At 43.5% G+C, this 13,595-nt stretch overlaps 1 protein-coding gene across 1 annotated transcript in view; it reads right to left on the bottom strand.

Moving 5' to 3' along the window:
- Positions 1 to 6,981, bottom strand: part of SCUBE1 (signal peptide, CUB domain and EGF like domain containing 1) — a 204,350-nt gene extending 197,369 nt beyond the window's left edge. Inside the window, exons 1-2 of the mRNA XM_065742416.1 lie at positions 6,879 to 6,981; positions 4,775 to 4,897 (exon numbers count right to left, since the gene is read on the bottom strand). Of these exons, the coding sequence (XP_065598488.1) occupies positions 4,775 to 4,897; positions 6,879 to 6,966 (211 nt within the window). The 5' untranslated portion in view covers positions 6,967 to 6,981. The remainder of the gene's footprint in view (positions 1 to 4,774; positions 4,898 to 6,878) is intronic.
- Positions 6,982 to 13,595: the final 6,614 nt, after the last annotated feature.

Here is a 13,595-nt window from a genome sequence, read left to right as displayed (position 1 = left end):
AATGTACATGACTGAAACTGCACAAGTATACCCAACTCCCAATCATGCAGTACGATGCCACTAGTAAAAATGTTCAGTGCAAGCAGACAGCTAAAAATCAGCCTCTTAAGGCAGACTATGACAAGGTGTTTCGTCATGGTAGATATACTGCCTTCAGCAAGAAGTCCGTCAGCAACACCATGAAACTTCATGATGGAGAAAGATCACAGCTGACAGGTTCCATACAGTGTGTGAACACTTCTCTTCTGTGCAGAGTTAAAGAAGATGACAACTGTATAAAATCAAGTACAAGAGCTGAAGAATAACTACAGTAATACTATGGAAGACAGCAGAAAAACCATAGCAAGAGTTACATAAATATGACTCAATAAGGGAAAGGTCAGAGCAGAGTTTTGCAAACCAGAAGCAAAAGATCCCAGTAAACATGTCTTCTGAAAAAAAAATAATAAAAAAAAAATCACACCCGCCCAATATTTCCTCTATATAGAGCATCCCATCTATGAGATACCATCCAAAAGAGAAAGAAACTACAGCTAAAGCAACTCAGTGACATCATCATCAGTATGCTGAGGGGAAAACAAAAAAGTTTAAAATAAAGAATCAGCATGAGGCATTAACTGGATATAGAATAGGCACAGATAAACATCAACCAGAAATCATACAGTCTTTTAACCACTAAGGGCATGAGGATTTGGATAGCCTTGTCTGAGTAGTGGGAGCAAAAAATTAACCAGGTTTGAGAGCTAAATCCATTCATAGACTGATCAACAATAGAGCAACCTACAACAGCAAACATGTAACAATGATATCAGCGACAGATGAGGCCCTCTCAAGGCCGATGAGACTCCAGGGTTTAGAATCCTTTTGAACCTTCTGGATTTTTCCACTGTTTTGATATAATTTTCCAGCTAACAGCTTCAGTAAGGTATTCACTGGAATGGAGACCAAAAGTTAAATTTGAGAAGAAAAGGCCACTGCATTTGAGATACTGACTAAAGCCTTGACAAAGAAAATGGCCAAAGGTAGTAGCTGATCTGTCAAAGCCACAGACACTAAATTAGTTTCAGCTTATATGATGTAGATTTTGTATGTTAGATAAAAACAGACAGCTAGAAGTAAATTTATTTATTTTAAGATTAGCTGAGTTAAGATACGCTATTCTGACCCATGGAAATGCTAGACAGAGAATTTGTGGTCAAAGGATACTTATGTATTTATTGCACAACATGGGGAGATACTACTGCAGCGATGCTGATCACACAGCTTGACAAAAGCATAGCACATACAGTGTTGAAAAAAATGTAACCTGAAATCAACAAAAGGAAGCAAGAAATAGGACACAAGAGGAATTAGCAACTCTTCTATCCAGACAAACAACTGTGCTCTGCAGAAAGAAACTTGTCAGATGGTTCAAGCAGAAGAGACTATCTAACACAACACTCTCCTCCAGGAAAAAAGCCAACAAAAAAAGATAGGGCAGACCTGGAAACTGAAAAGTCATCCCTAATTATCTAGAAAAACCCAGTCCAAAAAAAAACATGTTGGGAGAAATGTGAAATCCAGAAACAAATTCTGTGCTAATAACAGACTGTCAATAAAAAGTTTCATTTCAGTGTAATTGTTGCTAGAGCTCTCCAGTAGTCCTTGAAAGAATGTTAGTATCTTGTGTACTTCTTCCTACCCTTAAGGTCAGAGCAGCAAAACATACACAAAATATTGCACAAGGGGTTAGACTTTACATTACCAATCACAACAAAAGCATGCCTTAAGGTCCCATTTTTTAAACCATTCATCTTCTCTGAATAATAATAATAATGTATAAATAAATGCACACAAAAAACAGAATCACGTTATGGACGTATTTGTGTAAGTATGTGCTACGCTGCTTTTATTAAGTTTAAAAATCAACCAAATCATGTTACCTCCCGTACACTATTCTATTTTCCAAAAATTGATTTTGAAAAAAATAAAATTTAAGACTGATCTTTAAATATTTTAACATGCACAACTTTCTAAATTAATTGTAATATCTCAGTAGATTCTAAAAACATTTAGAAAGCTCTCCACCCCAATTTAGATTAAATGTGATCATACAGGATAATTTCTTCATTCTCACTGTAGCACACAAGCATACAAACTGTTATTCTGTTTGTTTAGCATAACCTGGCCGTAAGGGACAGCCTGAACTACAGGGGAGGTGGTTATGCTATAACCAGTGTACTCTTGGTGTAAAGCAGAATGGCAGTTTTCTATAAATGCCAGCAAGAACTTGGTGAAAATGGCATGTAATCCTTACAAAATACATCCTTTTCTCATAGGTGACTAATTAAAAATCTTGTTTAGAAAAACTCTGTTATGAAGTCCCAGAATCACCTAATGACCCAGCTTTGGTACTGGCACAATGAAAACAGTTTTTTGATGTATTACAAGCACAGTCACTTCTGTCTTAAAAGATAATTTGTAAAGGCTGATTACTTCTGTAGCCTTGTAAAGGAACATTAAATCTCAATCCATACACTGCCAGTCTGTTTATTTCTGTCGGTTTGGAGTACTTGACCTTAAGATGCAAAATAAACCCACTCTACATGAATAGCAGACCTGAGGAAGATCTTAGGTCTGCCACTGGCTTGTGTGACTCTTCCTTCATCTCTGTGGTTTTAAGAAGGACATCAATTACACAAATATTTGTCTGCTACTGAAGGAACATTACTGTCAACATTTTATAGGCTTGTTCGGCCCAGTTCCGTGACAATTGGGATGGAGGACCTATGACCCTGAGATTAAGAGTCTCGTGCTCTACCGACTGAGCTACCCAGGCCGAACCAGCCCATAAAACATTGATATTTTTTTGGCGCCCAACATGGGGCACGCAGTTCTTCTCTTCTGAGACAGGTATACCCATAACTATCAATGATCCGTGGAGCTGGAGCATTAACTCTTCAACTCCCAATGCGCTACATGATGTTACGATGTGGAATACCAATAACAAAAATCATAAAATCATGACAATTACTTCAGCAGCAAATTTTCAAATCGCTCTGGGATCAAATTAAAAGGGACTATATAAGTAATCTACAACAAGTTCCCAAAAGGAAGCTGATAAGCTTTCTGTTTATCCAAAAGTCTGATATTAATCACAAACTTCAGATATAGAGATGATGCAAAAGTCTTTAGAACCATTACTGTATTAAAAAGATATATATCATCCAGAGTAATACCTGATTTAAACACCTTACATTAATTTACCAGACTAATGATGAACAGTTCAACATCCACACAGAACACGTTGCAGTTTGTCCCAGCTTACTGTTCTTATCAATCTCATCAAGTACTAAATGCCATCAGATATAGCAGTATGACATCAGCCACAAAAAATTGCATGATTCTGTAAATCATTCTGCAGGGAAATATGAATTTTAAAAAAGAAATAATTCTGCAAGTAGTAAGTGCATGAAAGCAAGTTAGGTGAAAATAAATTTATACAGTAAACAAGCAGGAGTACAATCCAGGTCTACTATCAGAGTTGAACAGCTAAAAAATGAGTAGTTAAAGCTTAAGAAAACTTTGGATGTGAAAAAGCAATGCAATGAGAACTATCAATTCTGAGCACGCTGCAACCTCTACAGCTGTGGCCCTGAGTACATTTTTGCTGCACAGAGTTCCTTGCCTGGAAAGGATGAATAGGGGATGAAAGTGGGAAAGTGGTGCTGAATGATTATGCTGTCTGTTTGCAAGAAGGAAAATCTGCCTTCCAAGCGAACAGCAGCTAAGAGACACTACAGCACCGAGAGGTGGACAGTAGGAATGGACCTCTATCAGTTTAAGCCCTAGAGAGAAAAAATACAACAACCAAAAAATGCTTTATGAGGCTCTAGAACAAACACTTTGGAAGTCCATCGGGAATAATATGGGGTTTCCAATTTTTGTAGACTTCAGCAAAGTCATTTCTAGATCTTTAATCTTCTTTATAGACTGGCCACGTATGTTTTGAAAAACATCCAGTCTGTGGCAGAGAGATCTGGAAGAGTTTATATAGCTGCTGAGTATTTACAAGTGGAAAAAAATAATAATCTTGCATTTTTTATTTGTATGACATTCTGCAACAATTCCCATATCCCTTTTTTCCACCAGGGGATAATCTCTCTGCTGAGGATGAGACAAAGTTCATAACAACTAAAATAGGAGTGCTCCTAATGAAATGTGACAGATCTTTTTCAATCCAACAGATCAGTTGATGGACACGAGTAAAACAACTTCTGAAAGTCTGCATGAGTATGAATGTACAGTGAAACAGTTCTTTTAAAGAGCATATGTGCTTCAGAAGTGTATGACTGTGACACACGTGTGGTGCCAAAGAGAACACTGAGGCGATTGGTGAAGTGGTACAGAAAAATCCCACTGGGATGGGACTGAGAAAACACGGCCTGAGCTCCCTGCACCTGGGGGGGGCTGGGGTGAGCCGCATCACTGCCACGGGCTGAGGCAGGAGCACCGGCATGGTCCCACTGTGCTCCTTTTTATTATTATTATTATTATTATTATTGCTTTATTTTTTTCCCCAGATAGGCTGGGTGACACAACCGTTTGCAAAGGCAGACAATTAGCAAAAGCAGCAGGGGGATGCTTGCCAATAAACACCAAGATTTGAGGTTAAGCAGCTGTAAATCTGCATTAATCGTGCCAGGAATTCAGCTATTTACAAAAGCTTTTAAAGAGCAAACAAATAAGAGCGGGGAGGGGAACAAAGATAGGAGGGGAGCCTAGCTGTCCTTACCTTCACATTGTTTCCCTTCGCCCTTATAGCCTGGCTTGCAGATGCATTTGTAGGATTTAGGCGTGTTTTGGCAAATGGCATCAATGTGACAGTCGTCTGTAGCTTCTGCGCACTCATCAACATCTGGAATACAGAATAAACCCAAGAAAGACATGAGACCCGAGACAGGAACACACTCCTTGAAGAAGCTGCTTACCTGCCTGCCTTCCTAGTGCCATCCTGTAAGAGGAAGCATCTAAACTGACATAATCAAACAAGCCAGGGAGTTATTCTCTAAGTCTACATGCTGGACTTTTCCCATCAGCAAATGAGAGGACCTCGGTCCCATGCTTCTGTATTAAAACAAAAATCATTAAACTTACTAGAAATTAGTGCCTGTTGGATAGGTCTGGTAGCATGGTTAGTTGAAACAACTGAGAGTTTAAATGGGGAGAAAGCAAGCCCATTTGCATTATTTGCATATTATAGCGAATATATGTAAATTTAGAATTTCCCAATTTCTTTCATCTATGCGATGAGGGAATGAGAGGAATGAAACACTGACCAACAAAACCGCATTAATCCTTTTTATTAAGCCGCGAAATATAAGTAAACAGCAAACACTCTGAACCTCGGTAAGTTGGCGACCTGTATCAGCATCATCTACCGAGCATCGCCTTGGAAGGGAACGATGCCGGCCGTCCTCCGGCCGCCGCTGCCTCCTCTGATGAGGTGGACTCTGAAAGGGGACCGGAGCGCTTTTCTCCCTCGCAGAGGAGGAAACCTTTACAAACATCTCAGCGGCGGGCATTCGTTTTCTTCCCCGGATTTAAAGAGGAGGGGGGAGGGAGGAGGATGAGAGAGAGGCGAGATTTGGTAGTCGTGGGAATGTTAATGAAGTGAGCATAGGAGACGGGAGGGGGGGGGGGAAGAGCTCCGACCTATTCACGGACGGGGTGTGCTGTTAACATGGGAACATTTACAGCCCTGCTAACCTGCCCTGCCCCCCCCCGCTGTCCCCGTCCCCCACACGCCCCGCGCGAGGGGCCGCCGCGGGGGGTCCGCCCCGTGTTGCCGGGCCCCGCACCCCTCGCTCCGCTCCGAGCAGCTTCGCGACGGGGAGGCGGGCAGAAAAGCCCGTGCCCATCTCGGAGCGGAGATACCGCGGCACTGCCGAGAGGTGCGGGACGAGCCCGGGCTCCAGGAGGGTAACAGCCCGCGCCCGGCGCGCCTGGGTAAAGAGTTTCCGCTGCCACACGCAGCGCTGCGTTTCCTCGAGAAACGCGGGGCTGCTCAACGCCTCTTCTTTCTCTCTTGCCCACTCAGGTCAGTTCACAACTCGCTGTGGTTTACGCGAACGAGCTCCGGGCGTCCGTGGGTGCTACCCGGACCAGACATGCACAAAAGGGATTTATAGAGGGAAAAAGAAAAAGCGTTGTTTCAGGCTTTTGACCCATCCAAGCGGCCCAACCGCCCATCAGAGCGGCAGGATGACAGCCGCGTTCCCCGCAATGCCGTCGGACATCATCCGACGTGCAGCAGCAGCTGGAGGCGGCGGGGAGCGCCACGAAGCCCAAGGGAAGGGCACGGCCCCACGGGACCCCCGCAGCCCACGGCGCATTTCTGGCACTTGACGAACTTCTCCACCGCCTCCGTTCATTTTGTTGCGCTCCAACTCTCTCAACGGGGGAAAGGGGATTCCTCTGCCCCCCTCGCTTTACCTGGAAGGTTTCCGCCAGCACAACTCTGGGGGACCACACGCGCATCTTTAAGAGATTACCGCTGGTTTACAGCGTTCCTAGGCAGATTTTTAACACCAGAGCGAAGACTTGCTACCGTCACTGCTACTGAACGGCCAGGAGCACGGCTGCTCGGCAACACCGGCTCTCGGGGTTAAAGCAGGGAAGCCCCGCGGATCCCCCGCAGCCGGCGCTCAGCGCGGATTCATCGCACGGGCGCTTCGCTAACTTTGCCCTCCCGGTCCCTTCCCCAGCCGTCCCCCGGCGGTATCAAAGACGCAAGGGGACGCCTCCGGCAGCGAGGAGAAGCGGCAGAGGAGGGAGGGCGGCTTGGCGCGGTGCGGTGCCACGGGAGGGAGACGCGGTACGCGGCGGACTCTTCTTACCTGCGCTCCCGCTGCCCGCCGCCAACCTGCCGGCCCAGGCGAGAGCGAAGAGCAAACAGCAGCGGCGCGCAAAGCAAACAGTGCCCATGGTAATGATGCGGTCCCGGTGCCCGTCTGCGATAAGGGACGCGCTCGGGGCCGGCCGCGCGGAGCCGCCGGCGCTGACGCCCTGACAGCGCCCCGCTGATTCGCCGCGGCTCCCGCGGTGGGGGCGGGGCCGGCTCCTGGGGCGGGCCGGGGAGGGACGCACCGCCCCCAGCCCTCGGCGCTGCCCCTGGCCCGGCCGGCGTGGTGGGGAGGGGAGGGGGGAGATCGGCGGGGCGGCCCCGACAGGTGGGAGCCCGTGGAGAGCTCTTTGGGGCCGGCTGAGGGTCGAAACCCCGGGGGAAGCGGGAGTGGTTCTGTCTGGGTTGGGGTTGTTTGGGTAATGAGTGTCACTGTCACCGCCGCTCCGAAGGAGGGACCCTTCCGCATTAGACCCGAACGTGAGAAATTCCCCTCCGAGAGAGGGGACCCTGTGGTCTTCCGGACTGATCACTTTAAAGGGCGGACCCGCCGTCAGGACCCACTAAGTTAGCGGACCGTACGAAACAACGCCCGGCACAGCCCCGGTCCCGTTCTGCCCGCTTTATCCCAGTGCCCGCACGTCCCACTGCAGTGTGCCGGCCCGTAAGCGTCCTAAAGCCTGAACAGAGGGGAAGGAAATGTAAGAAGGCTGCTTCCCGATCACTAAGGGCACCGTTACATTTTTCCACCAAAGAGCACGGCGTAAGAGCTGTTTGCTTTCCGAGTGCTCGCACCGCCGCTTTGGGCATTCGCACATCCCCGAGGGGTGGGGAGGTGCCACTGGTACTTCAATTCCAGTCCCTTAGTGCCGTGTTAAAGCACCGAGGTGCAGTGTGTATCCCGTGCTGGAGCCCGCTCTGGGTACACGGCAGTCCTTCCATGCGGGTCCCAGAGGGGTTACCTGGTACCTTAGAGCTCCACCTAGTGAGCCGTACGGAGCGCTGTAGCTGGAGCGGGCATCCCAAAGTTAGGTTGACTCAGACAAGGACCTTTAACTCCTAACACCCTGTGCTGATCTTCCTTGGAAGGGCCCCTTACTTTCTAAGAGTTTCTAAGTATGAGTTTTGCCTGGGTGAAAAACAAGACTAAGCCTTCTCGTTAGATTTTCTGTTGGTTTGGTTTGCTTTTTTTTTTTTTTTTTTTTTTTTGGAAAAAAGGAAAAAGAAAGCCTAATTTGCCTTGTGATTCTATTTAAAAATGAACTATATCGACTTTTTCTAAGTCACACTGTAATAGGAAGATTTGATAGAACAACAAAATACTCCAATTGCCCTGGTGACTTTCTTTCTAGCAAGTACTAGAATTGTCATGTTAAGTTACTCCTACAGGAGTGTCTTGCATCTTCCCCAGTTCTATGCATTCTGTACATCAATAGCACTACCCGTATGGTGTTCAGGAAAGGGACTCGATGGTGTGGCACAGTGTTTCTCAAACAACATCTGAACAACATGAACTTATGAACTTATGAACATCCAGAACCTTAAGATAGGATCACCACGTACAATAAGAAGCATGATCTACAGCACCAGGCTGAATGTTTCGATGAGGGCCATTTCAGCAGTTTTCCTTGCCAATGGCCACACCTTAGAAAAAAGTATCCTTGTGGATTTTCAACTTTTCTACTTAAGACTGAGTTTCTGTGCTTGTTTATAGTCATGTAACATAATATTAGAAGTGACCAAATAAGCCACTGCTGAAACTCACCAGCCACCCACTCTTTAGGATTATAGCTCAGTGACTCCTCTGCAGAAGCCCTCAAAGCATTTATATTTTTGCTAGTACAACTTCTGGCTCCTCATCTGATATGCATTATTTGCCATCATATTTTTATCATTGTCAGCTCAGTTACTCTCAAAATGAATGTTACTGATTATTGTGGTTGCATACAAGTATATTGTATTGCTGCTGTCTTAACATGCTACCCTCTTCGACTCCCAGGTTTGTACAGTCCAAAAAGATCAAACAATTTGGACAAAGGTATTCTCAAGGGAATTTTAGACCTTCACCAGTTAATTTTAATCTTAAATCCTGGATAGTCATTAGCTGCTCTGACTGCACAAGACAGCAGCAAGTAGTAATCCAGCAGCTAAGAAAGCTTTTGAGTTGTTTTATGAGATGTAAGTCCTCAAACAATTTTTATGATAACTCACGTTAAAGTGAACTCCTCCCTCAAAAGTGGCTACAGCTGGCTCTGATTTCTTCTTCAAAGTCCCAATTAGGGCACTCAATCAGAGACACTTTCTGTTGTTCCTTTTCTTACCGCTATCCAAGATCTGCAGTCAGTTATCTGTGTACTTTTCTGATTTAATCAAGGCCCTGAACACATAAGGAACACCAAAGCATGTTCATATTCATCAGCAGAACTACTCTTGCATGTAGGCTTCTGCTAAGACTGTCCCAGCAGGATCAGAATCATACGTTGCAAGATAAAGAAAACAGGCCATGACCTCTATTCACAGTCCCTTTATCCTTCAGCTTAGCTCAAAACCAGATGTGGGACGTAACATGGCTTTAAGCCACATGAGCCGTCTCTTCTTCTCTATAGAACATATAATGACAGCAGTTCAGAGGAAAACCTGATTCCACTTTAGAGGAACTTCAGTATTGTGAAATTTGATTTTGTTCCAACTCAGAGCCCTGCCTGCCCCCAGAAAACCCTCAGAGAAGCCCTGAGACTTCCATAAGCTGCAAGTTTCAACTGCAGCCCAGGAGAGCAGCTGCAGAGGTGGATGAGTTGTCAGAACACCTTGCCAAGTTGTGGTGGGATCCTGTCAGTTCCCTGCTTAAGTTTTTTTGGGCCTTTAGTTTTTTTGGGTCATTTTTGAACACAAAATGTTTCAGTTTGTATATTAACAGCAGCAATGAGACTCCAGGAAATTTCAAGAGAAGTTCTTTAATCAAAACGTTTCCAAATTCCAAAAATAATCTTGAGGCTGTTTCTCATGCAGACAGGGAAGAAAAATATCTGTAATGTTCCTCCAAATTTCTTCCTGCCTTACCCACCCATCCTGCCACTTAAGGGTCAGAGTGAAGTTACCATACTCCTTCAAAACTCTGTATTGCTCAGGGAGACCCACTGTACTGAAGTGAATCTCAAGTCCTTCTCTTTAAAGCTATGATAAGAGAGGGGGGGCAATGCAGCTGAAAAGTAGATAATTTTGTATTTTAGCATCTATTCAGTGGACCACAAGAAGAAGTTCCACCAAAAACATCTAAAGGACTAAAGACTAGATCAGGGCATCAACCCCTTCACCAGCCCAAATCCTAGCTAGCTACATAGTGGGAAGATCATACAAGTGGTGCAGATTTACACAGACTTCTTAAAATGAAGACACTTATTTTAATGCAAGTATATGTATGTATTTACTCCTTTGTTTAGCTGTAGTCATTACAGCTTGTAATCCAGATTGTGTAAGAACCTGTTGACATATAAACTTGATCTTGAGCAAGAAGTATGAACTTGCATGGATTGTGCTAAAGAGGAATTCTAGGTTAAGTCCTGCTTCACTGAATAAAGCCTATTCAATTATCTCTTGCCAGTAACAATTTTTAGCCTAAATGAAACCTGTGATGACCAAATATAGTTTTATTCCAAAGCAGGTGCCTGCATAGAAATGCAAAACACATGTAATACTTTAAGTGCAATGCTTTGTACTGTAATTAAACACATTTTAATTCATCTATTCTGTTCATCCAACACAGCTGAAGATCAGCCTTGGTAGGAGAGCCTGTATCTCCCCTGCTTTGACTGTAGCCTCAGCCTCTTCAGCTGTGTCAGATGAACAAAGCACTCCAACAGCTGGAAACACAAGTGAGCATGCCAGGTAGCTGGCAGTGAAAAGTTAAACCTAAGATCTTGCAGCATGAGAGCTATGGTGTTCAGCTGATGAAATATAACTAGTAGGGCAGCACCACAGGACAGTTGCTCATCACTACATTTAAGATTGATCAAGGAAGAAGTGTAAATGGAGGTTCTAAATTAGAACAAGCAAGGTCCTGTCTCCTGCTGTCCTACAGTAAGCAAACACCATTGCTATCTATAGCAATGCTCAGATTAGTTGTGGGGTGTGACAGCCACTAAATTTCATTTGCTTCCCATTAAAGAGAATTGTGCTTTTGAACAGAGAGGAACTAAATCAAGGAAAAGATGATTTTATCTCAGTGAGAATCTTCTTCTTCTGAATCTTCTTCTAAATAAGAGATACCCTTATTTTAAAATAGTATCTTTAAAATACCACAATGAAGTTTCTTTAACTACTGGAACATTATTTCACAATTTAGAAGACTGAAGCTGCTCCTTTTACAGAAGGACAAACTGCAGTCCCCACATTTTTCAGTATTCATGCACTTAAAATGATGATGCTGATCACTACTGTGAGCATTGCAAAGGGCAGATGACCCTATTCAAGTCCAAAAGAATAGCCAAAGTATGTGAAAAATAAGCTATATCTAAGAACACAGTTGTATGCTTAGGGTTTTAATAGATACAATACAAATAAAACAAAATTCTCAGAGGACGAACCAGCAACAGACAAAGGGCAAGTTTTTAGCAGACCCATGCGGCACTTTTGAGTGCTCCAGATGAATATGATGGAATGAAACTAACACAACAACTGTTGAAAGCAATTTTCTGATGCAGATATTATAGGAAATATCCAAGCCCAAATCTTTGCCTCAGACTTTTCTACCACAACAAGAAAAAACCTTTCTTTCTTCCTCCTCCCCCCAAAAAATATTCTGTCTACACACTGGTGTTGATATTTGCCATTCTTCTAGCCTGAGTTTGCAGTAACTTTATTAAAACAGTCAGCAAATCTTCATTCTTTTTACCATTTTTTCCTCATGGTGTAATATTTCACTGTCCTATTCTGACCACAGGTGAAATTCAGATTGCTGTGAGGAAGCCTAGACTCATGCAGACACCAGCCCCTTTTCCCTGGGCTGCTGTGAAGGGCTCAGAAGTCATCCCTTATCTCAGCACAAAAAGTGAACTTCTCTCCATAAATCCCTCATACTGAAAGCTTTCTGCTCCCCTAATCTCACATATTTTTCCAGTAACTGTCTTTAAAGGAACCAGGAACTGGGGTAGTCTAGTAGCATACCTCATCCTTAAAAGCACAGCCTGCTCCATTCCACATTTGCAGAGGCTTTTATAATACATCATCCTATTAAAATATAAAGTGACAACCTCAGAACCATTTGAAAAACCTATCATCATTTTCTGCTAAATGACTTCTTCTCCCTGAGGGCTCTCCAAAGGAGCTGATGCTTTAGAGTGCTAAGCTACCTATGAGACAGCTCAAGCTCAGACTAACTCAATTCCTGACAGGCAGCTGCAGTGTCAGGTGGTGTGAAATAGCAAATGAAAGAGAAGATTATTAAATGGAATTAAATGCAGCATCCTCAAGAGGCCTCTATATAGAAAGGGTAAAGCCTACTCACCTTAATTCTGCATATTATCCTGTTCAACTGAATAGGCATAGCTTTATGGATAAACACAGCAGGATTTGGTCTCCTATGTTTACTGTTCTTCTCAAATTATATGAAATGCACAACATCGAGCTATTAGTAACGTTGCAGTTTGTTATTATTATGTCATATGGAATGGCTTGGATTAACACAAGTATATTAAATTACAATGAAAGAAGCTGGCAAGAGAACAGGACAGTAAGATTAGTTCACAAAGGTGTGTCCAGAAAACTCATGAAATCAGGAAAAACAGAAACTTTCACTAAGAGAAAATATAGGAAGCAGAAGCTGCTGCTTGAGAGCTCCCTGGTAAATTCTCATCATGCCCCTGATCATGCTTTTATTACTTATCTGAAATATTTGACAGAACATCAATCAAATACCTACAGTAGAATTATAGAAAACTAAAATTTATACTTGTCCCACTGATTTCCAAGTGAGCATAAAGAATTCTTGGATACCAAATTAGGTGTACATAAGACCTGCATGAGTCAAGACCAAGAGAGAGATTTCTACTAGTCTATTATAGGCTGTGATTTAGAGGGAAAAGAATTGATGTGTGTTTCATACTGACTTTGTATTTCCAGATGAGTTCTCAGACTGGAAGTATTCCTAGCTGGCTAGGTGAGTCAGCTGTCTTCCTGACCATTTTGCACTGCTGAAGTGGCTTGAAGCAAACAGAAACGCACTTAATATTTAGTCTTTTCTTTTTGTGCTATACTGTGTATTGTCAGTAAGCACATGGAAGATTTCGTACTATATAAGGATAGCACCTGTTAGGTTTAGAGGAAGTTTAGAACATGCTTTATATGCATTAACGAGGTTTCTCTCCATTCTTAGGCAACTTAATCTGCATTAAGGTGCTTATTGAACAGGCAGAGACCACGGTGGTATCTGCCTCCTGCAACTTTTCCTGTTGGTTTTGTCTTCAACCAGTGTGTGATTAAATGTTCATATAAAGTGTCTGTTTCTCCTTTCTTCCTCTGCACAACCCATCAACTCAGAAAAAGATAGACCTTTCTACCAGCTTCGTTCAGCCCTCATTTTGTACCAAGGGGTTGCAAACAGATTTGAATGACAAGATGAACAGTGCTTAAGGGTTCAAAACAGTATGTTAATCCTGTGGGAAGTTTGCATTGTGTATCTTTCTTCAAATTGAACATAAGGAACATCTAGGAGAGC

The sequence above is a fragment of the Cyrtonyx montezumae genome, unplaced genomic scaffold (assembly GCF_038088225.1).
Source record: "Cyrtonyx montezumae isolate F1298 unplaced genomic scaffold, pur_monq_1.0 scaffold_3, whole genome shotgun sequence".
Lineage (NCBI taxonomy): Eukaryota > Metazoa > Chordata > Aves > Galliformes > Odontophoridae > Cyrtonyx > Cyrtonyx montezumae.
This window is presented reverse-complemented; position numbering and strand designations above follow the sequence as displayed.